Raw genomic sequence first — 27,481 nt, 5'->3', positions numbered from 1 at the left:
TACCTATCCGTCTTTCAATTTTCATTCATTCAAGTTTGCGAAAATAGCCAATAAAATCGATACAGTATAATCTTGCGGCAATCAAAACATAGTAACAAACAACATACTTGGAGATTCCGATGGAAATTTACAGCACAAGTTAGAACAGGAAACACCTCAGTGTTTCAACTTCATTGCGGTTAGGTCTCTGAAACTACCAACCCATCCTTTTTACAACTTATTAGCACTCCAATATTCATTTTGATTCTTGTATTACCATTCACGCTAGGTTTCCGCTTTTGTAAATTATAGCACCTGTTTTTCGATGCGCGTTCTTCGCGAATAAAAAATCATATTTTGCAACATATTTTATTGTGTGGTAATGCAAAAATTCCTACGATCTTCAAAAAATTGATCTTTAACCAAAATGGTCTAGTTGTCAGTGACAAACATGGAGATTTATAAAACGAACACAACTGCAAAGTTTAGTTCGAATCAGAAATAGTCGAGTTTAATCGTTGGTCTGCTGCTTTCTCGTGAAATGTATAGTGCTTTCGGAATGTCAAAAAGTAAATAAAACACCACTAGAACGTATTTGAATGTTAAAAATCGAGTATTAAAACTTAACAATATGAGTTATTCCATTTTCGTACTGCTACAAATAAATTATTACACATTAGTAAATATCTACAAACATGTATGCGGCGAATTCATGTTCTAATTTTAAATATTATTTCATTTTTTTGTACTATGTAATTATCGTCTGTAGGGTTGCTTGGAGTATCGACCACGTTCATTTTCGTTCCTTTGTTCGACAAAGTGGCTATACACGACTGCCCACATGTAGGTATACACAACTGTAAAAAAAAATGGAAAACCAAATTAATTTAAGACTAATTCTGTAATATCACATATAAGTCTCTTGTGTTAGTTTTACCTTTCTAAATAGAAAGGTTAAGCAACTGTTCGGAAAATCGACCTTCATAGTTCCTGACACTATTCATTGGTCGCGAAAGTTCTTTTTTTCGTGCATACCGCAACTAGCTGCCATGACTTTCTACTGTGATTAAAGTTTGTTGTGCATCTGAATAATTTATTTAGCTATTTCACCAGATTAATGCTAATTTCGTTTTTAGATCAGAGCTGCACTAGGTTTGCTCGGAACTGTCACTTTTGCATGGATGTTGTGAACATTAGAGCGAACCTAGGGCCACTCGACTCTAAAACCGAAAACAGCATAAGATAATAGTTTTGTGTGTTTTTAATCATGGACTGCTTTGTTTTGTAGCTCTAGTAGACATTTTATCAAATCAAAAATATATTTTTGATAATTTTCAAAATTGTGCCCTGTCAGGTACGCGGGTGGAAGTCCAATCACTTCGACAGCGAAGCTTTCACCGCGGCCCTGGGACTGGAGGCCAACACCGACAGTCTAAGCGGGGATGCGCTGGTAGCTGTTCTATCACGCGCGTGCGACGCCACTATGCCGAGAAAAACACTGCCAAGAAACGGCAGATGCCCGGTATACTGGTGGAGTGCCGAGATTGCAGCTCTACGGTCAGCCTGCCTCAGAGCTAGACGTAGGATGCAAAGAGCTCGCACCGAGGATGCAAGAGAGAACCGCCGTGAAGTGTTTCGCGCTGCGAAATTGGCCCTTAACAAGGCCATTAAAAGCAGCAAGAGAGCGTGTTTCGACAACCTGTGTGAGAGTGCCAACGCGAATCCGTGGGGTGACGCCTACAGGATTGTGATGGCCAAGACCAAAGGGGGCTCCTCACCCCCAGAACGGTCTCCGGACCGGTTGGCAACGATTTTCGAAGTACACTTCCCGTCTCGAGCCACAAGCCCCTGGCCACCCGCACTACGAGACAGTGCGGGCACGGCCGAAATGGTGGCTCCAGTGACGAATGAAGAAGTACTCGCGGTGGCTAAATCCCTAGCAATGAACAAAGCTCCAGGGCCGGATGGAGTTCCAAACAACGCACTCAAGGCAGCGATCATAGCGAACCCGAACATATTCAGGCTAGCTATGCAGAGATGCCTTGACGAGTGCCGTTTCCCCGATAGATGGAAAAGGCAGAAATTGGTGCTGTTGCCGAAGCCCGGGAAGCCGCCGGGCGACCCATCGGCGTACAGACCAATCTGTCTGATCGACACGACTGGCAAACTGCTTGAGAGGATCATCCTCAACAGGCTAACCCCGTACGCGGAAGGTACGGACGGTCTGTCAAGCAACCAGTTTGGCTTTCAGAAGGGTAAGTCCACAGTGGACGCTCTCAACTCAGTGATAAATACTGCCGAGATAGCGATCCAACGAAAAAGGCGAGGTATTCGATACTGTGCGTTAGTGACACTTGACGTGAAGAACGTATTCAACAGCGCAAGCTGGGATGCCATCGCGCTCTCGTTACACCGGCTTAGCCTACCGGTGGGTCTGTACCGGATCCTGGAAAGTTACTTCCAAAACCGCGTACTGCTATACGAGACCGATGCCGGTCAGAAAAGGGTTCCGATTACCGCCGGAGTCCCGCAGGGCCCGATCCTAGGCCCGGTGCTATGGAACCTCATGTATGACGGGGTTCTGAGACTGAAGTTCCCTCCTGGGGTCAATATCGTCGGCTTTGCCGACGACGTAACCTTGGAGGTCTACGGGGAGTCAATTCCTGAGGTAGAACTAACCGCAGAACACGCGATCAGCACGGTGGAGGAATGGATGAGCGCGAGAGGACTGGCGCTCGCTCATCATAAGACGGAGGTAGTTATCGTCAACAACCGAAAGTCAGCACAACATGCAGTTATCCATGTGGGAGAAGTCGCGATCACTTCACAGCGAAGTCTGAAGTCTCTCGGAGTCATTATAGACGACAAGCTGACCTTCGGCAGCCATGTCGACTATACATGCAAGAGAGCGTCGACTACTGTTGCGGCTCTATCGAGAACGATGTCCAACAGCTCAAAGGTGTGCGCCAGTAGACGTAGGTTACTGGCAGGCGTTGCCGTATCTATCCTCAGGCACGGCGGCCCGTCATGGTCAAGAGCACTGAGGGTAACCAGTTACCTACAGAAACTGGAGAGCACCTACCGCGTGATGTGCCTCAGAGTGATATCTGCCTACCGCACGGTATCACACGATGCATCCTGCGTGATAGCGAGCATGATGCCAGTCGGGCTGGTCATTCGGGGAGATGAGGAGTGCTTCGAGCTACGTGGAAATAGGGGAGCCCGCGAGCGCACCAGGGTGACCTCGGTCGCCAGATGGCAGCGTGAGTGGGACAACTCCTCGAAAGGTAGGTTGACCCACCGGCTGATACCTAGCATATCGAGCTGGGTGGGAAGACCCCATGGGGAAGTTCACTTCCACATGACACAATCCCTGTCAGGCCATGGCTGTTTCCGACAGTACCACCACAGGTTCGGGCACGCGGAGGTCCCAGCCTGCCCGGACTGCCCAGGGGTAGACGAAACTGCCGAACACATACTGTTCGTATGTCATCGGTTCGACGTCGAAAGAAGAGCAATGCTTGACGTCTGTGGCTGGGACACAACCCCTGATACCCTTATTCAGCGGATGTGTCAATCGGTGGAGAAGTGGAACGCAGTCTCGGCTGCTACCATCCAGATTGCCAGTAGGCTACAGGTAATCTGGCGAACCGAGCAACAGACGACGGGCACGGCTAACTAGTGATTGGTTAGCTGGAGCGAAAAAGGCCAAGCGCAAAAAAGAGAGCTAATGGTCTGTTCATGCCGAGGCAGGTTTGGCGCAGCGACTGGCAACCGCGTAAGGGGTAAACCCAGCCACCCCGAAGCAAGACAGAAGAGTGTGTGTATAGGCGTATAAGTGGACTGCCTCATGCCAAGACGGGAGGGTCGTAGCGTAGTATGTTGGAACTTAGCTATCGATGCCTCATGGCGTGGCAGAGGAGTGAAAGGGTGAGCATCCAAGTCAGTCTCACACGGCATGTTAAGGGTGAGCACAAAAGTCAGCCTCACATGGTATGGTACAGGCTAGCACAAAAGTCAGCCTAGCAAGGAATGAAAAAGGTGAGCACACAAGTCAGCCTCGCATGGTATGTCAGAAGTGGGGCTTAAGAAAAATGTCCCACATGGGATGCCAGGGGGAGTGACAAAGGTACAATAGAGTGGCACGATTGAGAATGAATCAGGTGATAGGGTGAGCACCCAAGTCAGCCTCACATGGTATGGGTGGGGCGAGCACAAAAGTAAGCCTAGCAAGGAATGAGTAAGGTGAGCACACAAATCAGCCTCGCAAGGAACGAAAAAGGTAAACACAAAAGTCAGCCTCATGTGGGAGTGTTTGAGAGTGAATCAAAGTGCGATTGAGAGAGCACCCAAGTAAGCCTCATACAGTGAGGGTGAATGAGTACATTTAGTACAGCCATCCCCCCAGAAGTAATACCGAGAGGTAGTTCCTGGGAGGAATGATGGCGGAGGCCAATGGAGTTTAGTCGGTATTAATGGCAGCGTTACCATTCGAGCCCGACACGCCCCCAATTCACCCCGTGTGGTAGATTGGACCCTACCAATAGCACGTGTGCTGGGCTAGGACGTATAGGTCTTCTCCATTGTAAAAAAAAATAACGATAATATTTGGATTTAAATATTATGCACAACTATTACAGCTCGAATTCGCGGCAAAGTAGGGAATTTCGCAAACAATAATTTTATTTCATTGAAAAGTTATGAAAAAGAAAATAGGGATAATAGTGTACCCACTAGGCTCTACCAAAAAACTATATGTTCGAAAAGTCACAGTGCTCAACTTTAGCAGGAAGGATGTGTATATTTGTGTGTGTCAACCTTCCAAATCCCACTGGCCGCCAGCGGCGATTGAAAAAAAAAAATCTGCATATGTTCTGGCTTCCTTATGCAAACAACTTGATTTCGGAATGTTGGAGGTGTTATCTCTGCCGATTTCCCAATGACCTATTTCTGAATGACAGAGATCTAGCGGTACATTTCGAGGTCATTTTCCCGTCGGCAAGCCCCGCAAGAATAAGTGCGCATGAAATTGACGAGTATTTAATGTATCATTCATTCAAATAGAAAAACAAAACAAACAGGATGGATCTTACCAACATGTTAGGACACTCTACCGTCTGTATACTGACTTGAGTACCATGTTGCACCCGCCGGCCGTTTTCTCTGAGTACTTCGCTGGAAGAACGAAAGCCTGAACACGAACCACATTTAACCATGGCGTGTGCAATCTCTTCGTTCTTCATCTCCGCCCCTGACAGCCACACCAGAGGAAAATTTGTATTTGTAAATTCATTTGTAGTTTTTTTTCATTCTTTAACACCAAACGAAAGCCGAAAAAAAACCTAAAACCTAATCAAGTTTAATGTGTGCTAATTATTTACTTTAACTGAATTTGTCAATAAAACTGACTGGAAACTGTGCTTCTAACGCTTCAGGTTTTCGTAAGTTTTATTTACAGTAAAGTTTTTACACAAAATTGCACCACCTTTTGTTAAAGTGTCATTCGTCCCATAAGAAATACATTGTGACAAATCGTGCGCCGAATAGCGCTACGAATCTTGCTGCGACGAAAAATAATCGTAGCGTCTCCTTTGGAAAAGTACGGACAATATTGTAGAACAAATCAATATTCTAAAAAATCTATAGGTTCCGGAAATGCGAAATGAAAAATGGCCATTTCGAGCAAAATTGTTAATTGTTGAATATCAGAAAGTGACAGATCACGGCATCAAACAGACGTCGAGATAAGTGTTCTCTTTTTTCGGGACAGTTCTCCGCCACTAGAAGGAAGGATTCAGTGCGCGCGTGTGACGGCGATATAAAACCGTCGAATAGTGCCGGCCCGTGGTTCGGGCACTAGTGAAGTGAGTGGTGTTGGTTTGCCGAAGTGAGACAGCTAACCGTAAAGGAGCATTCTTGCGTCCCCGGCTAAAACCCAAGGAACCGAACATCGACCGTTCTCGCTATAGAGGATAAGTCGAACGAGCCTAGCTCTTCTCTATAGCTAATAGCCAAGGAGAACGAAGCAGGGTGGACAAAGGTTCCCCTGGGAAGTGCACTGAAGTGACTTCCGGGATCGCTTGCGGTGAGCAAGTTGATCCGGCGATAGTTCGTCAACGTCGCTAGGGAGGTACCAACAAAGGAGCCAAGCTCACCTCCCTAGCTAACCGCCAAGGACCGCTGCCGGAGCAGCCAACGACAATCCGGGAGAACTCGGCCGTTGTAGTCCCGGCCTGTCGGACAAAACCGTCGCCTTCCCGTCGTCAGCAGCAGCGGACTATAAGGAACGACCAGCATAGGAGAGTTTCGGTGGACGAATAAACGGTAAAGTTAGAATTTTATTTGTTTGTTTATATTTTTCTTGTTGTGAAACGAAAATCCGAAATTCCGGTAGGAGCACCAAGGTCGCCCTGAAAGAAGGGGTCCGCCGGGCATAAAAGAATCCGAGAAGAGGACTTACATTTACTTACATTTGCGCAGAAAACAATTTTTTTTTTTTTGTAAAAATTCTGTTTGGGACCTGACATGTAGTATTTTTAGTAAAAAATATTGAGCCTTGAAAATTTGCCTACATTTACACATCACCAGTATAGGCACCTTTGGTGTGAAATAGAAAACATTTTTCTTTATCTTACAAATGTGAATCATATTTGGAATTCTTATTCTGGTAGTTGTTGAAACATTTATGGAATTATGCAATTATCAACTACAAACATAAAGTGATAACAGAAATAATGCTTTATCCTGTATAACAATTTCCATTGAATATATTTATGTAGCTAAAGTAGGATAAATTTTATAATAAAACAATATAACATCAATGATCGTACTGAAAGAGCAGTAGTTTCATGTAGAGAATTCAACGAAGATAGTCCGGAGAATGTTATTGAGAAAAACGAATTATCACTGTCTCCAAAATCAGAAAGGGTCCGTCCCAAAGCTTCAGGCATACATATTTAATCGATAGCATATGCAAAGGTTTCAATTTGGTTGTGTTATCATAAGTGTTATAGCATCATTTCTGTTATCACTTTTTGTTTGTAGTTGCATAATTCCAAAAATGACTTAACAACTACCTCAGAATAATGTGGTAAATTCCAAATATGAAAAAGCTTTGCAAAATAGAAAAAACGCTAATTATGTCACACCAACACTAGTGAAATTGGGGTTGAAGTATTGATCAATATTGAAAAAGTAGGCAAATTTTTAAGGTATGAAATCCTTCACTAGAAATGCTATATCTAAACTCTCCGAACGATTTTTTTATTTTAACCACTGAGTAATCCCAGCGTTACCATCTAGTGAAGTGGTAGGCATTGAAACTAATTTGGTAAAAATAAGATAAAACCGAAATTAGAAACGCCCGCAGGCCAAGTTCTAATCGCACTATTTTTATGATTAAAATCTCCGCCTGATGATGGCTCTCACTTTCATATTAATGAGGCACAAAATGGTATTATCATCGATATCCAATCACCAAAAGATAGTGTGGCGGAGAAGAAAAAAGTATATATTACCACCTTTACGTATCAGAAATACGGCCTCTTGCTATATAGTTGCTTCGCGAGTAGGAATAATCAACAATATGAAGATAATTGGAGCCAAAATAGAAATATTGCCAGTGCAAGATATTGCTCTAGCTTCAAAGCCAATATTACTATCAGATCCATTTTTGTTTACCAAGCCCGAGCTAGCGTGCGACACGTGTTTCTTCGAGAAGCACCTTGGTAGACGACCAGAGTTACGACAACGCATGACATGACGACCGGCGTCAACAATATCTTGTGAACCAGCGATCGTCGAGTTTAGGGAACTACTGTAAATACAGGCTAGATCGAACTATTGATAATAAACGTGCACGTTTAAGGTTCAGGAAGAAATCAATGGAATAAATCCAACTCGAAAGTGAAATACCACCAAATATAAATTAGTGCTAGGTTAATCGATAACGGTTTTAGCTTTCGTAAGGTCATATTCGGTTTTGTTTTATTCGGGTTTTAAAGCCTATTTAGATAGTTCTTACTAGTTATCCTCCAGCGAGAGATATGCGGAGGGAAATGCAGACAAAATGGCAATCTTAAATTCCATTAGTAAATTCTAGCAGTGCTCCCAAAAAGAAATAGACTGGCTCGGATGGATCAAGAATTTGACAGCTTCGCTGGCTCAAGATGGCGTCTCCGCATATCTCACCCTGGAGAATAACTAGCTCTTACCCAACCTGCCCTGAGAGGATCAAGCCGGGACGGGCCTTTAAAACGCCCTTTCGCAGTACGATGACTCGTACTGCCGCTAAAGCGAAGGGATTTTTAAAGGGCGGTTCGTTGAAGAACTTTTCGATTTTGCGGACTTAGTTCGAAAGCACTCGGTTGTAAAAACATCTGCGGATTAGTGAATTTATCCGCCGTCTTCTATCATTTCCGCCACTGTCGTCAACTTACTGTTACAAATTTTTTCATTAAAAAATTATAAATTTCATTATAAAATGAGCAGTACTTTCCAATACATATCGCATGTTTCAGGATAAAAAATTATTGATATTCATATCATGCGGATTTTTTTCAACATAGGATAATTTTGCTCGAAAATGGCCTTTTTGCATCGATTTATCTAGATGATTTTTTAGAATATTGTTTTGTTCTACAACATTGCTTCAAGTATCCATATCTTTCATTCTAGTGTTGAGCACCATGACTAATCTTTTTGTCCAATTTTTTAGAAAAAAATTGTTACCATTCTCAAAAAAAATATTTTTGCACCATATTATGAAAAGTTTGTTTAATAAAATTTTGCTATCTTGGTTAGAGAAAATGATGAAAATCTTTAAATTTAACGATAATTTTTAGCTAAGCAATCTCTCCAAAAGTCAAACCGAGATCCAGAGGCCCGAGTATCCTATACCATTTGATTCAATTTGTCGACATCGAAAAATGTCTGTATGTGTATACTGCTCATGATCGCATAATTGTCCCATTTTCTATGGGGTTATTTTTATGGGACTGATTGGCAACCATAGACACTATATGTATGTGTCAACCAATGTCCCCAAGTAACATTAGTACACAAGTAGTTTTATATCACACCACAAAAGCAATCTAAGTTTTATGAGCTCCTTCAAGAGTATCATAAAACTTCAGTTGCTACTTGGGTCACTACATATACTCAGAGAAGGTCAACCAATGTCACTCAATTTCCTCAAAGATTTGTACAAACTTAGTTCTAGAAAAACGGTATAACGCTCACATAATTTTTTCGATTGCAGTTCCGGATCGGGAGTTTGGGGTTGAAGAGTGCAAGTGCAGTGCTAGTAAATACTATAGTACTATCGCTATGACCACATTGGCCATCAATGTCGCTTTTTGATGCTCCGGGAGTGCTTCTGAGTTAATGTCACACAATTATAATATTTTCTATACAATTTTGGAACTTACCGACAGACACTAAACCAATGATGATCCATAGCGTACCACCTAGTACGAATCCATCGATAAAGAAAACAACGGCAGTATAAATGACACTTATTAGCAACCCAATTGCCAGCATTATTCCAAGTATCACCCAAGGCATCATAAGGTAGTGATTTTTCTATGAAAAAAAGAATCCAATAACAATTCATCAGCTACTGCAATGGCGGAATAAGCTCACCTTGATTACGCCGAGTATCATTATCAATGAGATCAGAATAGTCATGCAAAGGTTCAATGCAAAAATAATTTTCACCACATTTTGTGGTAACCAATCCATCAGTATTGTTTTAAATTCCACTCTCGTTGTAAAAATTAAAATTATTGAAATAATGGACAGAATGATTCCCATCACGCCGGAAATGATTGATCCAGTCTTCAGGGAGTAACACCGGCAACATGAATTCAGCAATGGTTCCGCCATTCTTCACTCAATTCCTGTAGATGGAGTAGAACGTAGTGTTAATACGGTTAAAATAAAAAAGCCAGTTGGAGACAGATTTGTTCTATACAGTACCCCCAATAAGTTTAGTATAATAGTATAGATAGTATGGTATATAGTAACTATAGCATAAGAGATATTCTTCACAACTTTTGAACGGCAATAACTACTGAAAAAGTTCATGAACTTGATTGGACAACTAACAGCCCCTACATATGAATGCTAGTCCCATTATGATTCGTTTGTTAGAATCAATGAGTAGGGGAGCCCGGGGCTAGTTGGCGGTTGGAGTAAGTTGGCGGAATCCCTTTTTCTCTGTTTCTATTAGACATACAGCGCTGCCTCTTCTTATGTAGCTCAAGTTATGTGAAACCCATTATCCAAAGTGTTTTTGTTGCAAAACGATTTGTTTGGTGGAAGTTGTGAGTGATATTGTGTTTTCGAGCATACCAAGTAAATTTTCTAAATTTTAAATACTTCGCGTTATTTAGAGTGATTTTCAATCTATTTCCCGAATGATTATATTTTTGATAGCGCGTGAAAAGAGCTTTCAGTATCCGTATAGATATTACATCTATCAACAAACAAGTTATTTTTTAAATAGTTTTTAATAAAATATGCGGTTGGGGTACGATGGCGGTGCTGCACGCGGGGCAAGTTGGCGGTACTATTTACAGTGCAAAAAAGTCATCAAAAAATTTATTTCTGGAATTCACTCCAAAGTAAGAAAATCTCGTCAATGCAGGAGATATTTATTCCGGCCAATCACATAAAGAATTTCGAAAATTTGCGTTTGAATAAGGAGTACGCGTCAAAGTCAAAATACCGGGGTAATGAAACTGAAATATAATAGCAAATATCGGTTAATATACAGTTTGCTCGAGAAGACATTCAGCACGTTACAAAATGACCCTTGAAGTAATCGCATCTCAATTTGTTTGCTTAGTTTTCGGCTTATTCTCACATACCGCCAACTTACCCCGGGGCCGGGGTAAAAAAAATCAAAGATGTTGCCAACAGTCTGCTCTTTCATGCCGCGTGTTCTATTTTGCAAGATCTACCTACATCAAAGCGGTAAAAATTGAAAACTGAAAACACCACCAACTAGCCCCGGTCTCCTCTATTGATAATATTTTAGACAGGGATGTAATGCACCTCAGAGCAAATAAAGAGAAGAATAAAAAACGCTCTTTGTACTTTTCATGCGAACCACCGCTCTTCTCTTACACAATAAACCTCTTCACTCCGATGTGTGTTGCTCCCATACGTTATTCTACTCCATAGCTGCACACCTCAAAGAGTAGAAATAAAGAGGCCCTTTAGTATGAATCTTGGACCCACGCGCACGGAAGCAGAGAAGGCAACCAAAAAACATTTTAAAAACAATCTTCCGATCAACATTTATCTGAATTGTTATTTGAATAGCCTTCCTACCTGATTGCCAGTGAGGGGAGGCACAAAAAAGTGGCTCGTCAAGGTGACTCTTTGAACGAAATTGTGCAGCTCTTGGTGCACAGATCTTTCTCTTTTTCGTTATCAAGTTTCTCTTTGTGCGGCCGTTCTGCACATCGCAGTGTTTTTGTGCTGCTTTTTTCATCGGTGTATTTCGCTCATTGTGGCACATTGTGTGAGCAAATAACAAGTCTGATTTTAGAGAATACTTTGACTGATTCATCGTATTATTCGTGTTTACGCTGGAATATTGCAAAAAAGTACAGTGATATCTCGATTACATCTCAGTTGGTTTGTTTTTTAGCGTGTTATATTTGAAGCGTGATATATTCAAATCAAAATAAAAGAAATTCGCGCAATCAATGTGTGTCTAGGGGAAAGTGGTCGGTTGCCGGCACTGGTCGGTTGTCGGCACCCCTTTGTAGCTTTTGACAGAAACCAGACATGGACATTCTGATAAATAATATTTGTGTGTTATATTGGCAAAATCTTTTTGTGCCGATTGCTGAAGCAAACAGACTCGAATGTTCTGTTCTACAACCAATATATTTTTTGAACAAGTGAAATTCTACTTAAAAGTTTTATTTGATGATTTGCTTAGTGTTATAGAAACAAGTAAATCGATCGTAAAAGTATGCGCATTGAATATTTTCGATGTGAATTTATTCTATTTTGTGATTCAACATTGAAGATCGATCTTTGGCACCATTCTGAAAACCAGGAAGGCGACCTCCGGTTTACATTTACATGAAGAAAGCCCACTTGGTCGTGTTTACACCGCTAGGTAGCAGTGCATATACCAGATTGTCACGACCAGACAATTTGGTGTAAGAAGGGGGAGAGTTTAACCCTGTAGCTCACCACCCCCTTTGGCTGATCTCTATCTGTTCTGTCTGACGCTTTGGTAAAAAATGAACTGCCTGAAACTAACTCAATTGCAGTGAATACGATCCGTCAGTGCCTTAACAGTGCGTAATATTCGCACTAGTTTTTCACATACACATATTATGATTATGATTAAGAATGAATATTCATAATGCCTTTGATGGTTATTTGAATGAATAATTTCCTTTTCCCTTTGAATCTTGATGATTATCACTCATATTTTCCAATTTTTAGTAAATTTTCTTAGGGTGCCGACAACCGACCACATTTTTCAAATCATTTTACTATATTGTTAATAATTTTTTTCAAGTTGACAGAATAAATTAATTTATTTAATAAGTTATTAGCAAAGGCCTTTAGCTTTCCATTGGTATGCTTATTCCCATATATTGTTCAATTGGAGTAATGTTGTGGGCCAAAAACAAAAGTGTCGACAACCAAACACATTCCCCTACTAACAAAAAGTGGATAAATAAAAAGTTAACCCAAATCAATAAAAAGTGATGGTTAGTCAGTCAGAAAGATAAAAATCTTTCCAATGTGGGCCTTCTTGAAGTATAAGGTGCACTATTATTTTCAGCAATTCTTCAGATTGTGATACCCTTATTACTTCAGAGTGAGTATTGCTTTACAAAACAAGTTTAGTCGTCGGTGCGGAATTGTCGTACGACATGACGATGCATCGTTCTTGGTATTGTTCATCATATCTACAGATTCTGCAATATTGAATAGATTACTGTAGTCTGCCGTGGTTTCCACCTTTCCATCAGTATGTTTGTATACTTCGTTCTTCTGTGCCATTCTCTATCACTGAGCTGTCGAGCCTTTTTTCTTAAATACATCGAGGACACGATAGCCCAATGACAATTTCATAGGATTTGTACGCGTTCGCACGCTACCGGGCTTTCGATCGCTACGACAGCCGTAGAAAGTATTATTCGTAGCCCCATCATGCATTTTACCTCAAGCAAGGCTAAAATCATAACCACATATCCCTAGTATTCCAAGCTATATAAACTTGTCGTCTGTCTACTACCACTCGGACTGCCGTTCCAGCTAGCATATACATTTCCTTGTCTTAGTTTATAGTGGCACAAACGTCTCTCCCACTTCATTGACTGTCACAAACGAGTCAGAGATCCCTCCGGTTATTCCGATGTTCTTTACCCATACAGTAGCCAATGAATCTGCTTAAGGCTCAAGTTACTTTCTTTGAGCATGTGTTAGAATTGAACGCTTGGTAGTATGCGTAGGAAAAATTGTGTACAGCTTTGCCTATAAAGCATTCATTAAACTTTAAAAGAAGAAAATCAGTCGATTAATTAGATAATCAGGATTCAAATCATGCAAAATAGTTGGTGTAAAAACAATTGACCGGGCGGAATGGTGCTTTTGAAAAAGTGGCTGTTGTTTTATCACAACGCAGTTGTGTTGCGTGCCCTGGGACAGTGTGGTGGTGTGACGAAAAATCACCGCAACTTTTTCAAAAGCACCATTCCACCCTGTTAATTGTTTTTCCACCTACTATTTTGCATGATTTGAATCCTGATAATCTAATAAATCGACTCATTTTCTTCTTTTAGAGTTTAATAAATGCTTTATATGGATAAACCGGTGACTAAGTTGAACGCATTTTTTCCAACGCATACTATCAAGCGTTCAATTCGTGTAGACGCTCCCCGAAAGTTCTTTGAACCTTAATCAGTTGTGTGGGGACGCCACGTTCAATTATAATGTTCGTTTCGTTTCACTGAGTTGTGCGGCTTGCAGTCCACAAATAGATAAGCCCGCAAGTTGTATTACAGAAATCGATCCAGAATTTGTCGCCGGGTAAATCTGGTCCGATGTTAAAGGTCCTTATCGAAACACACATTCGTATTTGTCAACAAAGCATTCTGCCATGACTATCACTTTTTCATCAAAATGTACGTAAAATTTCGGTCACAAAACAAAATGATCGTCTTTTTCAGTTGAGAGAACTTGAGCCACCAAACCTGAGCATAGTGAGTGCCAACAGCAGTGACGAAGGAGAGTGAAAAAAAGTGACGGCACGCAGCGCAGACTGCACTAGCAGAGTCAAGTGAGAACACAATGCAAATTCGTCTCTTTCCGTTTTGTTTCGACGGTCTGCCCCAAAGGGAAGAAGAGCGTGTCCAGATAAGAATAAGAAGAGTGGCAGATTTGACAAGCGCAAAACAGATTCAAGATAATCTGCATGAGGTGCATGCATGTGTGTACAATAATATTAATGGTGGCAAACGCCTTGAGGACCTCAAAAAGGCTGAAAGCACTAGTTTCTATATATAAAACATTGTTTTAATTAATTTCGATTTTAACAACTTCTTTTTTCTGGAAGTAAAGCAGTATTTACGCAATATAGATGTTGCCAATTGTAAAACCAAAACTCTCGCTTTACGTATGCCTATACCTTATCTGGTATCATCTTGGGTTTTCACGTCATTTGCAGTTTGACAAGACCAAAATTTGACAAGACCATAATTTGATGTTGGAACGGTCTATCCCTGAGAATCATCATAGGAAGGGCAATCCCTCGTTTTGTTTACCTCGCGCTGTTTTGTCTACATCGCAAATTCAACAAGCGTAGTTATTCACTGAATTAACACCATACGATTCAATCACTAGCCAGTATTAATTGACTATTCGCACTTGCCTTAAATTCGATCGAAAACTACTATACTGATATTTGAACTTGAAAGATACTTATATGCTTTTTGAGCTGGTGGTATATGGTTGACCATATTTATCAACAGATAAAGAACATTTTTAAACTAACCGAACACATCAACATGACTAAAAAGCTAAAAACTTATTTGTTTTGATTTCTTTACATTTTAAGTCTGCCTACTGCTATTGGGAATAGGTTAGATTTTCTATCTTCTCTATACTCTAGTCTGCGAAATGACAAAATTCAGGTTTATATTATTAGGAAATCCCATAGAAAACAGAACGAATACCTATTATATTATCAAATATTACATTACATGAGCATTTTACGCGGCTTTAGCATGTTCCATCATCATACATCGAATGATTTTAAGAATGTGCGTAATTCTATTACAACTCTTTCCCAAAATACGACGGAAATTGAAGTACAATTTTCCTCAAACAATCTTCGGTTAGCAATTAAGCCAATTTTTATTTGGTAATATATTTGAACTATAATATTGAATTCTAGACATGAATCGTGGAGAATTTAACACTTCCTTTGCCAGACTTAATGACAATAATTTTCGAAACTGACTGTCATCGAGAGGTTTCAGTCAAGCTGAACCGAAACCAAGGGAGCAAAAGATCAAAAAGACAGAACATGAAAACTTTTTTTCATTAGGTCCAATCTGCAAATGAGAGCCCTCTTTTTTCGCTTTCTCTTTCGCTTATTACTGCGAAACCATAAAACTTTTTAAACATTTATCAGTATGTTTCGAAAGACCAAGGTTTTTACTAGCTTATTATGCATAGAGTTGAAGGGAAATCAGAAAGGTGATCGAGTAATTCGCGGAAGAGAAAGTAAACAAAAAGAGGCTCTCTTTTTCAGATTGGACCCATTGAAAAAAAAAAGTCTTCAATGTCATTTTTCCGCAAAGACACTCACGTAGTATGACTGACTGTATATGTTGCTGTCCCAGTGTGAGAACTTACACGGAAAGAGAGTCGAATATGAGTGCTTGCGACCGTGTTGGAAGGTTTTCTGTTTACGGCAGGGGGGTGTCACTCCTGTCATCCGCTATTGAGATATACAGACTTTGACAGTAGTCAACATATGTGGGCCTAGCCGGTTCTAGGCCCATGTCGCCCGTGCAATAGCATTGGGTTGTTTTGATTTCAGCACAAAGGCAGATGTTGGCTAGGACAAAATGGCTGCCTAGCAGGGCCCTGGTTTACGGTTACCGAATGCAGCACTATTTCTGCCAAACAGAACACGAAAGAGTACCTTATAGGCAGTGTAAGTGATCATTATCACCTCGATAGTTATTACACTCGAGTTTATGGTCCTTCTTATAGATAGATTATATGAACTCAACAGTTTTTTGTGTTCGCTACGTGGTCATTATAAGAATTTCATTCGTCGTTCCTACACCCAAAATCCGACGGGTATGTTTTTATTACTTTTAGGTAAGATTCTATTGTCTTTTCGGTAACAGACCACGCAATTGCGCATTGCGGTATTAAACTCATATTCCCGCAAAAGTAGTAAACGGTGGAATGGCGAATTTCGGTTGCTGTTCATGTATGCGCATCACACAATCAAACACTTTTTCAGTATGTGTCAACCTCGGCTCTGTTCGGATGTAGGTTAATTCGGTAGATTTCTATGATAGTATTAGTACCGAGTCAAACCAACCGGAATCCTGGCGGATCTCTGATCAAATTCAGGCTGGAATCTGCCCCAATATTGGCAGAAACCAGCCAGAATTATGGATTTTTTACTGGGTAGGTTGGATAGTGGAATAAAAAGTTTAGGCGGTTTCCGGATCCGGCCTAGCTGCCAGATCCGGACCTCCCGGATCCAGATCCGAAGCAGTTCCCGGATCTGGACCAGTTACCTGGATCCGGACTAGTACCCGGATCTAGCCCATCCCCTTTTCCCCCTACCAAGTCCAGACCTGAACCAGACCCAGACCTGGTGCTTAGATCCAGACAAGTGTCTGGATCCGGACCCTCGGTTCGGATACGTGGATCCAAACCATAGGTCTTGCTTCCCGTACATGACGGGAAGGACTGTTCATGTTTTGTGCAGTCGCTACCTTGCTGTTAACGTCCGTGATAGAAAAGAAATTTCAATTTAACACCAGCCGAAATACCCCACCACTATTCCGAATCGTTTTTTTTCTGACTGTGCTTTGAAGCTAACCGAGTGTGAGCCGATCTTCAAATACGGAATAAGTCGTGTAGAGAAAATCGAACCTCGTTTTTGTCCACATAGTGTTCACTTCATTTGATGCGCAATACAATGACAAGCGAAGTGCTACACACTTCCAGACAATCCGACGCGATAATATTTATTGAATAAGAATTGATGAAACATGAGTGCGATGCAGAGAAGATTTAAATGTGTTGGTATTGCCGTTTGAGAAACTTTTTGTTGTGACCGTTTTAGCATGAAATGTCTTGCTATTAGAGCATTTTTTTCTTATTACCGTAAAGGTATTACAGCCGAGTTTTGGGTGTAGAAACGCGTTTCTCGGCCTCCGCGAACACCTTTTCATCGCATCCACGTTTCTTACATCGATGTTTTTTGTCGGTTGTCATGTCGTTCTCTATCGTGACGTGTATCTGCTGAAAGTAGTGATTTTCCGATCTAGTTTTTCTCATAGGTCGCACGTTGGTACTCCCTTTGGAATCATCCATTCCATTTCACGTTGTACTGACGTCGTTGCATTGAGGTTATTGCTAGTTAGTCGTTCTTAGCTTTGTTCGTCAAGCTCACTTATGTCATACATACCTAGAACCGATTATGCTGAATAATCTATCACGAATCATACGTACCACCAGATAATGGTCTGAGTCAAAGTTCGGTCCTTGGAAAGCAATGACATCAAGGACGTCGGAACAATGTTGATTGTTTGTAGAGACGTGGTTGATATTGGTGCACATTTCGTCATTTGAGCATCTCGAGGTGTGCTCTTGAATATTTTTTGGCTTAATAATCAGCTTTTCGTCTCCGGCTCATCAGTATGGTGCAGCCGTCTCCACCGCACACATAGATATTAACACTCCTAACCATAAGTCCAAAAAATTACGCGGAGCACCAAGCCTGAAAATTCATCGTAGTGCTAATTTGAATTGCCATCTTTTGTTGCACACAACATAAAACTCCGAAATTTGAGTTAATCAATCTTTCTTATTCCAATTTGCTAGCGAAGCCACTAAGCATCATTGAAATGGTTAACCATACTATAGTTTCGTTAATATCTACAATTAGGCGACTGCCTAAGTCGATTTCGCTAGAATTTCATAACGATGTTCATTCAGTGCGCTATTCGACTTCAGGAGAGTTAACGGGAATGTCTAGACTATAATCGCTGCGAAATAATGTTTTTATTCAATATTTTCATGGTACATAGTAAGTATATCACATGGAAAAAAAATTGTCCGCACTAGAAAAATATTGGGCAGATAATATAAAAAGCGTAATGCGCTTTGTCTAATTTTTTAAAGCGGGATATAATCGAGATACGTGATACAATCGAGGGTGATATAAACGTTTATTGTTATAAATTGAGCATAGCCCAATCAGCGACTATCCAACTAACGAGCCCTCAATTGGACTTATGTAAAATTTGAAGGAAAAATGTGAATACACCAACGCATCGGTACCGATACATCACAACCTAGTGGTACAAAAACTCCGAAATTTGAGTTAATCAATCTTTCTTATTCCAATTTGCTAGCGAAGCCACTAAGCATCATTGAAATGGTTAACCATACTATAGTTTCGTTAATATCTACAATTAGGCGACTGCTTAAGTCGATTTCGCTAGAATTTCATAACGATGTTCATTCAGTGCGCTATTCGACTTCAGGAGAGTTAACGGGAAAGTCTAGACTATAATCGCTGCGAAATAATGTTTTTATTCAATATTTTCATGGTACATAGTAAGTATATCACATGGAAAAAAAATTGTCCACACTAGAACAATATTGGGCAGATAATATAAAAATCGTAATGCGCTTTGTCTAATTTTTTAAAGCGGGATATAATCGAGATACGTGATACAATCGAGGGTGATATAAACGTTTATTGTTATAAATTGAGCATAGCCCAATCAGCGACTATCCAACTAACGAGCCCTCAATTGGACTTATGTAAAATTTGAAGGAAAAATGTGAATACACCAACGCATCGGTACCGATACATCACAACCTAGTGGTACAAAAGTGTCAGCTATTTTCAAGTGTCTATCTGATCAGTTGCGAATTCGACCAAAACCAAGTAACGAACTAAATTATAAGAGTAGTTCATATTTACACGACTGAAACTCTCTGTAGTTAGTTGTGAACTGTGCATTTGAATATAATACTACATAAAAATCAATAATCTCAAAACACAACTGATCAAACTTTGTTCACGGTTTGAAAAATTCGGGTAGTTCGTAATGTATCGAAAATTCATCTAAACGTTTGCGATCAAATACTCTCACTGCTCCTGTCGACCTTGACTACCACTTATTCTGGAAACTATCTAAAAATGTAATCTTGACAGAAGGGGAAATTCAAAATAGACCGTGTACATACATAATTTCTTTCACAGACATGTTTCCAACCTTCGATTCTACTGGAATATACTAAGCATAATCCCACGTTCTATAGGATTCGCTATCTACATGGGTCTGACATGCGATTATATGCAGTATACAAGAGTATACAACGTGTCTTCAATGTAAAGAAAATAGAAAAGCCACATGGCTAAACTAATGGCATTTTCGTTTTTTTACATTGCACTACACCGGTGTAGTCGGTGCTACGCTCATTCAAACTTGAGTGTAATAAGTCTGTCTCTTACTTGAACTAAACCGTATTAGCAGCATGTAAAAACGATTATAGCATTATAAGCGCTGAAAATTATATGTAGGGGATTGATGTTCGTCAATATTTGATTTAATATTTGTTTCATTCGGTTGTATCAGATTTTCAGATCCGAATAAGACCAACCCAAATTCACGTAAAAAGCATTTGAATAAGCCGCTGTATTACCTATAACCGGGCAGTCGACGATGCTCCGTTATACATTATAAAAATTTAAAGGGATAGAAAGGCCACGACCTATATCGATCAGCGTGCCATCGTTAAACCAACGCAAGAAATGAATCTTAAAATTCAACCCGCCTAACGCGTTTCCTCACTGCCAACCTTTCACCGGAATTTGAATGTTGTGAGGCAAAGGAAAACATAAACATAAACAACAATTTCAAGATCATCGCTTTTCTGAAATTCATTTCATTTTTCTTCTCTTCCCACATATCCCATACACAAGGCCAACAAATTTCATAGAGACAATCATCGTGTGGACGCGAGGCAGCTTCACTGCATCACTAACTGACTCACTAACCGCTGGGACTGTAATAGGTACACTAAACTTTGCTTGTGGTTAGCTAGGCTGTACAGGCAACGTTTGTGGTTGAGGTTTGCTTTCGGTGTGAGTTTCATGCAAAGTAAGAGTGAGGTGTGTTGAAAAGGTGACACCCACTCCACCTCAACCCTTAGTCAACCACACATGTACCTTCTTCGTGGATCCGTTCATTCAACCAGCCAATACACAGAACAAAATCTAAACCAGTCAGCCGACAACACATCAAACAATCGTCCGAATATGGGCACCTCTAAAAATAGTGCTTTGATCATCGTAGTACGTAATCGCGAACCAAGCCCGTACATTAACTACTTGAAGACAGACACATGTAGTACCCGAAATGCTCACCTGTCTGGAAGTATGCAATCCGATCAAATTGCCAGGAAACTAGTCTAACACAACCATTAACTAAGTAGAACAATGTATTTAAAAACAATTGGAACTTGCGAGAAATTAGTGAAATTAAACGTTTCTGCTAAATAATCAATACCGTTTACTCAAGACACTCGAGACGAACTGCTAAAGATTAAATTATTGCGCGTTGCGCTCGTATACGTGAATGAATCCTGCTTGCTCGGTATACTCTATACGTATGCCGTACACTACGCGCTTATACCCGTCAGTTCCGTTGTACAATCTATACCTATACATACCTGTGGACATAGCAAATACATTGTCGGTCAAGTGTTACCTTGTTCCATGTGCGTGTTGCCTTTCAGATATATTCGGAATAAAACATTATAAGTCCGTTCCTGTTGCCATGAAAAGTTGGTGATGCTTCCATGGATCAAAATATAAGATGAGCAACTACTTGCGATCGAGGTTGCGAAAGCTCAAAAAAGAAATTTTCGCTGTGCCTGAACAACCGTCGCTCGGGTTTTTTGTTTGCATTGAAACCTAAAGTATAATGGTTAACCGCATGCGGGCGAAATTTATACATTTAATGATTAACGCACATTAGGGTGACAATTTATATGAAAAAATATCTCGCAACCTACGTCCCCCAGTATCGTCCCAAAAGATGAAAACATGACGCTGTCCAACTCGGTTAACCTTAACCCCTCCCTAAAGAACATAAAGTTTGTAATGGGATTTTTAGTCAAAATGTATGGGTAATGCGGTTCTCAAAATTGCCACTAGAGATCGCTGTGATTTACAAGTTTCAGGAAATATTCGAAGACTACATATTAAAAAGACTGATATCTCTTTCCTACACCCATACAAACGACAAGCGACAGAGGTTACAGCACCTCTATTGCCTGAAAGTAGGAAGCTTAATGTAAAAGTGTATATGTGTGTGTGTGCATCACTATGGGAAGTACCACCTTTACTCGCAAGTGGCGTTGCTGTTGCTGTCTCCAGATTCTGTACAGAGTTGCCAGTCCTCTTGATATGCAGTCTTCGGAATATTCCTATCTGTACAACGGTAAAAGATAGAGCAGTTTGATGCTCTAGGATGTTGTAGAGTGCTAAAAGCAACTTTATTTCCTCATTTCAAAAATCCACAATTCGGCCGCAGGGTGGCAACAGTTAGAAAAACGAAGGTAATACGCCTATCTGTAAAATGGTAAGAGATAACGCAATCTGATATTACAAAGTTGTAGAGTATTTAAAATGCTTTCACCTCTCTGAATTTAGGCAGTATGGTATGTACGGAAGCTAAACATTCAGAAAACAACTATAAGGTTGGCGCACTTGGCAGGGGCCAAGTCGGTCGATTACATTCTACAGAACAGTAAACTTTCCCTATCTCGATATTCCTCTCTATCTCGATTATTTCGTAAGATTGGCCGTGAAAAATCCTTCGCATCTCAATATTTTCTCTATTTCGATATCTCCCTATCTCAATGTATCTAGCTTGAAATGTGCCCGTGATTTTCTCTCTCTATGTCGATGTAATCTTTTTTTCTTTAGGGACATCACAAAGTAGATACATAATGGAATGAAGATTGACGATTGAAGCGTTTAGTCCGATAACTATTGCGGAATTCCACGAAGATCCGTCCGAAAATCTTTAAAATCGTGACCGCCCATCTTAGATTCCGATGAAACTTTACACATTTCACCGGCATGGAAGACTAAACATTTTCCACAGGTAATAAGATTATTTTGACTCAAGAGCAACTTTTCAAAAGGGCGTAAACGTTCCCACGCGTATGAATTTCAATTTTTTTTTTGTTCGATTACCGTATTTTATACAGCAAAACTATCTGAGAACGAGTTACAGGGTATAAATACTTCTGTCCGAAAAAAATATATACTAAAAAAAATGTTGTGTCATTTTCCAACAAAAAAAAATTCTGTTAAAAAATTAAATTGCGAAAAAACCCATTTTTTTAAAAATTTTATATTTTGTCAACAAAAACCTAAAGAGAAAGGAAACATTTTGAAGGTGATTGCATGATGGAGAAAAAATCGGTAAAAAAGTTTTTCTAACAATAAGTTCAAACATGTACAAAACTGTAATTTTATTACAGAATATAATTATAAGCATAATTTAAAATCAAAATGCATTTAACAAAAATCTTCCAAAATGTGATTGTTTTCGAGATATTTGGAATTTTGCTCCATCAAAAACAATTAATTTCTAACAATAACTTCAAACATGTTTGACATACAAAACTGTAATTTTATTACAGAATATAATTATAAGCATAATTTAAAATCAAAATGCATTTAACAAAAATCTTCCAAAATGTGATAGTTTTCGAGATATTTGGAATTTTGCTCCATCAAAAACAATTAATTTCTAACAATAACTTCAAACATGTTTGACATACAAAACTGTAATTTTATTACAGAATATAATTATAAGCATAATTTAAAATCAAAATGCATTTAACAAAAATCTTCCAAAATGTGATAGTTTTCGAGATATTTGGAATTTTGCTCCATCAAAAACAATTTATTCGTGTAATTATGCTCTTTTTAAAAGTTATTCGCGTTACCCAATCATAAAATCTCAAAAATCTAATGTTGATCGTTTTAAAAACGTAAATGCAACTTTTTCAGTGTATTTGGATCATGGAGAAGCTTTCAATAAAAAAGTTTTCCCAACAACAACTTTTGACATAATTTTATAATTTATACTATTTGCAGTCAAAAATACAATTTTCTTTTTGAATATATTTGAATTTTCTATACGCCATTTTTAATCGAAATGCTCATAACAAAAATTTTCTGAAATGTAGTAGTTCTCGAGATATTTTAACTTTTGTTTTAACAACACAATTATTTTGTTTTATTACGACCTTTTCATAAGTTATTCGCATTTTTTCATCAACAATAATAGGTTTTTAAAAAGGCCCATAAACTTTCCTACAACTTTTCCTTTGACATTAAGGCGATATTGTGAACCATTTGAAAGTTACATGAAAGCAACCAAAATATGATTCAACTATATAGTTTAATCATCAGACCCTATGGTTAAATAATATTTTGGTTACTTTCATGTAACTTTCAAATGGTTTACAATATCGCCTTGATCTCAAAGGAAAAGTTGTAGGAAAGTTTATGGGCCTTTTGAAAAACCTATTATTGTTGATGGAGAAACGCGAATAACTTATGAAAAGGTCGTAATAAAACAAAATAATTTTGTTGTTAAAACAAAAGTTAAAATATCTCGAGAAATACTACATTTCAGAAAATTTTTGTTATAAGCATTTCGATTTAAAAAAGCGTTTAGAATCATATTCAAAAAGAAAATTGTATTTTTGACTGCAAATAGTATGAATTATAAAAATATGTCAAAAGTTGTTGTTAAGAAAACTTTTTTATTGAAAGCTTCTCCATGCTCCAAATACACTAAAAATTTGCTTTTACGTCTTTAAAACGATAAACATTAGATTTTTGACATTTTATGATGGGGTAACGCGAATAACTTTTGAAAAGAGCATAATTACAGGAATAATTTGTTTTTGATGGAGCAAAATTCCAAATATCTCGAAAACTATCGGATTTTGGAAGATTTTTGTTAAATACATTTTGGTTTTAAATGATTCTTAGAATTATATTCTGAGATAAAATAACAATTTTGTATGTCAATTAGTATGAAATTTTAAAACATGTATGAAGTTATTGTTGATGATGATGATGATGGTCCCACCTCATACCCCCACAAAGGTGTGAGCTGAACGATTTATCTAAAAGATAATTAATATTTTGATCCATAACAAAACCAGTTAACAAAAAGAAACGGACTGGTTCAATTTGCAGACATAGCCTTTCCTTCAAAAGAACGTAACCAGATACATTTCGAATATTCCGCCAACAACCAGGGTCCATCAAGAAAATTTCCATTCCGGGAAGATACTTGATAGAATCGGGAATTGAACCCAATAGCTTCCATTTCCGATAATTCTCTGTAAGACTCCTCCCGCCTGACCAAGACATCGGTACTACCACCTGCTAAGGTGAGCAGTGACGAGCCTAGTGGCAGTGCAGAGTCCGGTCGAGTTATATCATCCACATCAGACCCCTTTATTGAAAGTTTCCTACCATTAACCCAAGGCAATTGAGGGATACTCCTATCCGAGAACATCCTTGATTGATCAGGAATTGAACCCGATATCTAGTAGTTATCAGAAGGAGTCATCAAGCCCCATACAAAACGAGCTAACTCCGTTATTACCACTATCGCAGCAATAACCGAAATTAACTCTATTGTCGAGCAAAGTCAACACAACTCCATCATCAAATCAGACCCTGAACACAACAAAAGTCTAAAAGCTTCGATTCAACCCGATGAGCTTTTAGTGCTGGTCACCATGTTCGATTTCAAGTTAGTCTCTATCTGCTTAGCGCGCGCGTGGCTCAGACTTTTGTAGACATCTCATTATTTTTTAATAACTTTAATAAACAAGTAACAAAAATCCATCATCATCATAGCGAATATAATAACTTAGTGTGACTAAATGCAAATAATAGAAGAGAAAAAAAAATACAATCTTCGTGGTATTACATAGTTATTCAAATAACTCCAAAATATAAAAATTCTAAAAATCTGTCTACAAAGCAGATTTTACGTGTGAAATACATAGTGTTTTGAACTCCGCCAATGTTGCTGCACGTTTAATATGTCTAGGCATCGAATTGAAAAAACTTATTCCTTTGTACAACAAGGAGTTCTGTGATCTACTAAATAAAAAGTTTGGTGTTCTTGCATCCGACGCGTTTCTAGTGTTGTACCTATGCAAATCACTTCCTCTTTCAATTCGATCACACAAATATCGAGGCAGCATTCCATTAATAATTTTAAAAATGAACACCATTGTTAAGTAATAAATTCTTTGCTTCACAGAGAGCCATTGTAATGCGCTTAGCATGAAACTAGAGGAAGTGTATCTGTTACATTTTAAAATTAATCGCATGATTCTATTTTGCAATCGCTGTAACCTCAATATTTGTGTTTGATTGGCAAGAAACAAAATGGATGGGCAGAAGTCAATATGTGGTGAAACAATAGATTTATATAATAAAATTTTACTACTAATTGTTAAATCATTTTTCAGACGACACAATATACCATACTTTTTAGCAATCTTTTTGATGACATTGTCGATGTGAGACTTAAAGGTTAACTTGTCATCAATGATTATTCCAAGATATTTTAATTCACTAACGCGATCAATAGTCTCACCATTTATTTCAACGTTAACGTCAGGCCTATTATTAGCCGAAGAGATAATCATATATTTAGTTTTAGCAACATTTAACTTTAATTGTTTAAATTTTAACCAACGAGCAAGGGAATGCAAATCTTCGTTCAAATGCGCCACGGCTTCATCTATATCCTTAGCTGCAATGAACAGAACAGTGTCGTCAGCAAACAAATTTAAGTCACAAAATCGTAAAACTCGCCTCATGTCATTTATATACATAATAAATAAAATAGGACCTAAGACACTACCTTGCGGCACTCCAAGAGGATTACCGAGAGGACTAGATACAAAATCGTTGAAACTAGTTTTCTGAGTTCTATCACATAAATAGTTTTCAAACCACTTATGTGCTATTCCTCCGATACCAAATCGCTCTAAAGTTTTCAAAAGTAACGGTCTCGAAATTGTCTCAAAAGCGCGTTTCAGATCCAAAAATACAGCAAAAATAGTCTCTTTAACCTCGATTTTCTCTTTCCATTTTGCTAACACTAGATTCAAAGCGGTTTCGCAAGAGTGTCCCTCTCGGTATCCCGATTGCTCCGGAATTAGCAAATTATTATTATTCAAATAACTCATCAGCTGGCCCTTAACAACAAGTTCTAAAATTTTCTCTAATGTGTGCAACATGTTAATGGGGCGGTACTCTTCGGCTTTATCCGTCCCAGTAACTTTGGGAATAGGAATCACAAGTGATTCCTTCCAAACTGTCGGCACGTGCCCAGTTTGTAGCGATTCATTTACAAGGTCCAGCAGATCGTGTCCGATGACATGAAAGCAATCCTGTATCACTTTTGCGTTTACATTATCGATACCAGCCGATTTTCCCAAAGAAAAACAAATATCTTTCAATTGTTCAAAAGTGATTGGGTGAAATCCATCAAATCTACAGTTAATATTAATCGGCTGTGTTATTTCCGCAGGTTCACTGACCAGCTCAATACTTTGATTGATCAGTTGCACACTGTTAACGAAATAACTGTTCAATTTTTCAGCTATTATTTGCTCAGATTGTTCTTCTACCCCGTTAAAAGTTATGGACTGCGTTCGCGCGTGTGTGTACCCATTCCAAAGACGTTCACTATTAGTTCTGCAAAATTTCTTGTACTTTTTATCCCTTTTACGTTTCAGGCGCAAAAGATCTAAAGAGTACCAACTGTTCGAGTTATTTAAATTAACATACTTTTGAGAAACTAAACTATTTGTACACTCTTTTAACACGTTAGTTAGAACAGCTGCCTTGTTATCCAAATTTCCATTCAATTCCGTAAAATCCATGCTTCTCGAAACCAGTTGAGACATAGCTTGTTTCGAATATCTTTTCCAGCACTTGATTTTAACTTTATCCTCTTCACGGTAAGGTTCATTCTCCAGTAAAATTGAAATTGTCTCATGGTCTGAAATTTTACAATCGGCCTCTACATACGAATGAACCCCATCAAAATTGGAATACACGTGATCTATCAATGTTCTACTGTGTCTGGAAATTCTTGTAAACTCACTAACCGTTTGC

At 39.0% G+C, this 27,481-nt stretch overlaps 1 protein-coding gene across 1 annotated transcript; it reads right to left on the bottom strand.

Moving 5' to 3' along the window:
- Positions 1-591: 591 nt before the first annotated feature.
- LOC131691004 (uncharacterized) lies at positions 592-20,894 on the bottom strand. The gene is made up of 4 exons (XM_058977127.1): positions 20,660-20,894; positions 9,622-9,878; positions 9,408-9,561; positions 592-836 (listed from the first exon to the last, which is right to left on the bottom strand). Exons 2-4 carry the CDS (start codon positions 9,862-9,864, stop codon positions 736-738), a joined length of 498 nt encoding a protein of 165 aa, XP_058833110.1. The 5' UTR covers positions 9,865-9,878; positions 20,660-20,894; the 3' UTR covers positions 592-735.
- Between the last annotated feature and the right edge of the window lie 6,587 nt (positions 20,895-27,481).

The sequence above is a fragment of the Topomyia yanbarensis genome, chromosome 3 (assembly GCF_030247195.1).
Source record: "Topomyia yanbarensis strain Yona2022 chromosome 3, ASM3024719v1, whole genome shotgun sequence".
NCBI lineage: Eukaryota > Metazoa > Arthropoda > Insecta > Diptera > Culicidae > Topomyia > Topomyia yanbarensis.
Note: the sequence above shows the minus strand (reverse complement) of the source record. Positions and strands in the feature narration are given on the sequence as shown.

Bases quoted from the DNA above. Each gene is read 5' to 3' on its own strand.
- LOC131691004 (XM_058977127.1), bottom strand. From the start codon at position 9,864: ATGGCGGAACCATTGCTGAATTCATGTTGCCGGTGTTACTCCCTGAAG. The intron at 9,562-9,621 runs GTGAGCTTATTC...TTTTTTTCATAG, and splicing joins TGATACTCGGCGTAATCAAG to AAAAATCACTACCTTATGAT. The intron at 837-9,407 runs GTAAGTTCCAAA...TTTTTTTTACAG, and splicing joins CATTGGTTTAGTGTCTGTCG to TTGTGTATACCTACATGTGG.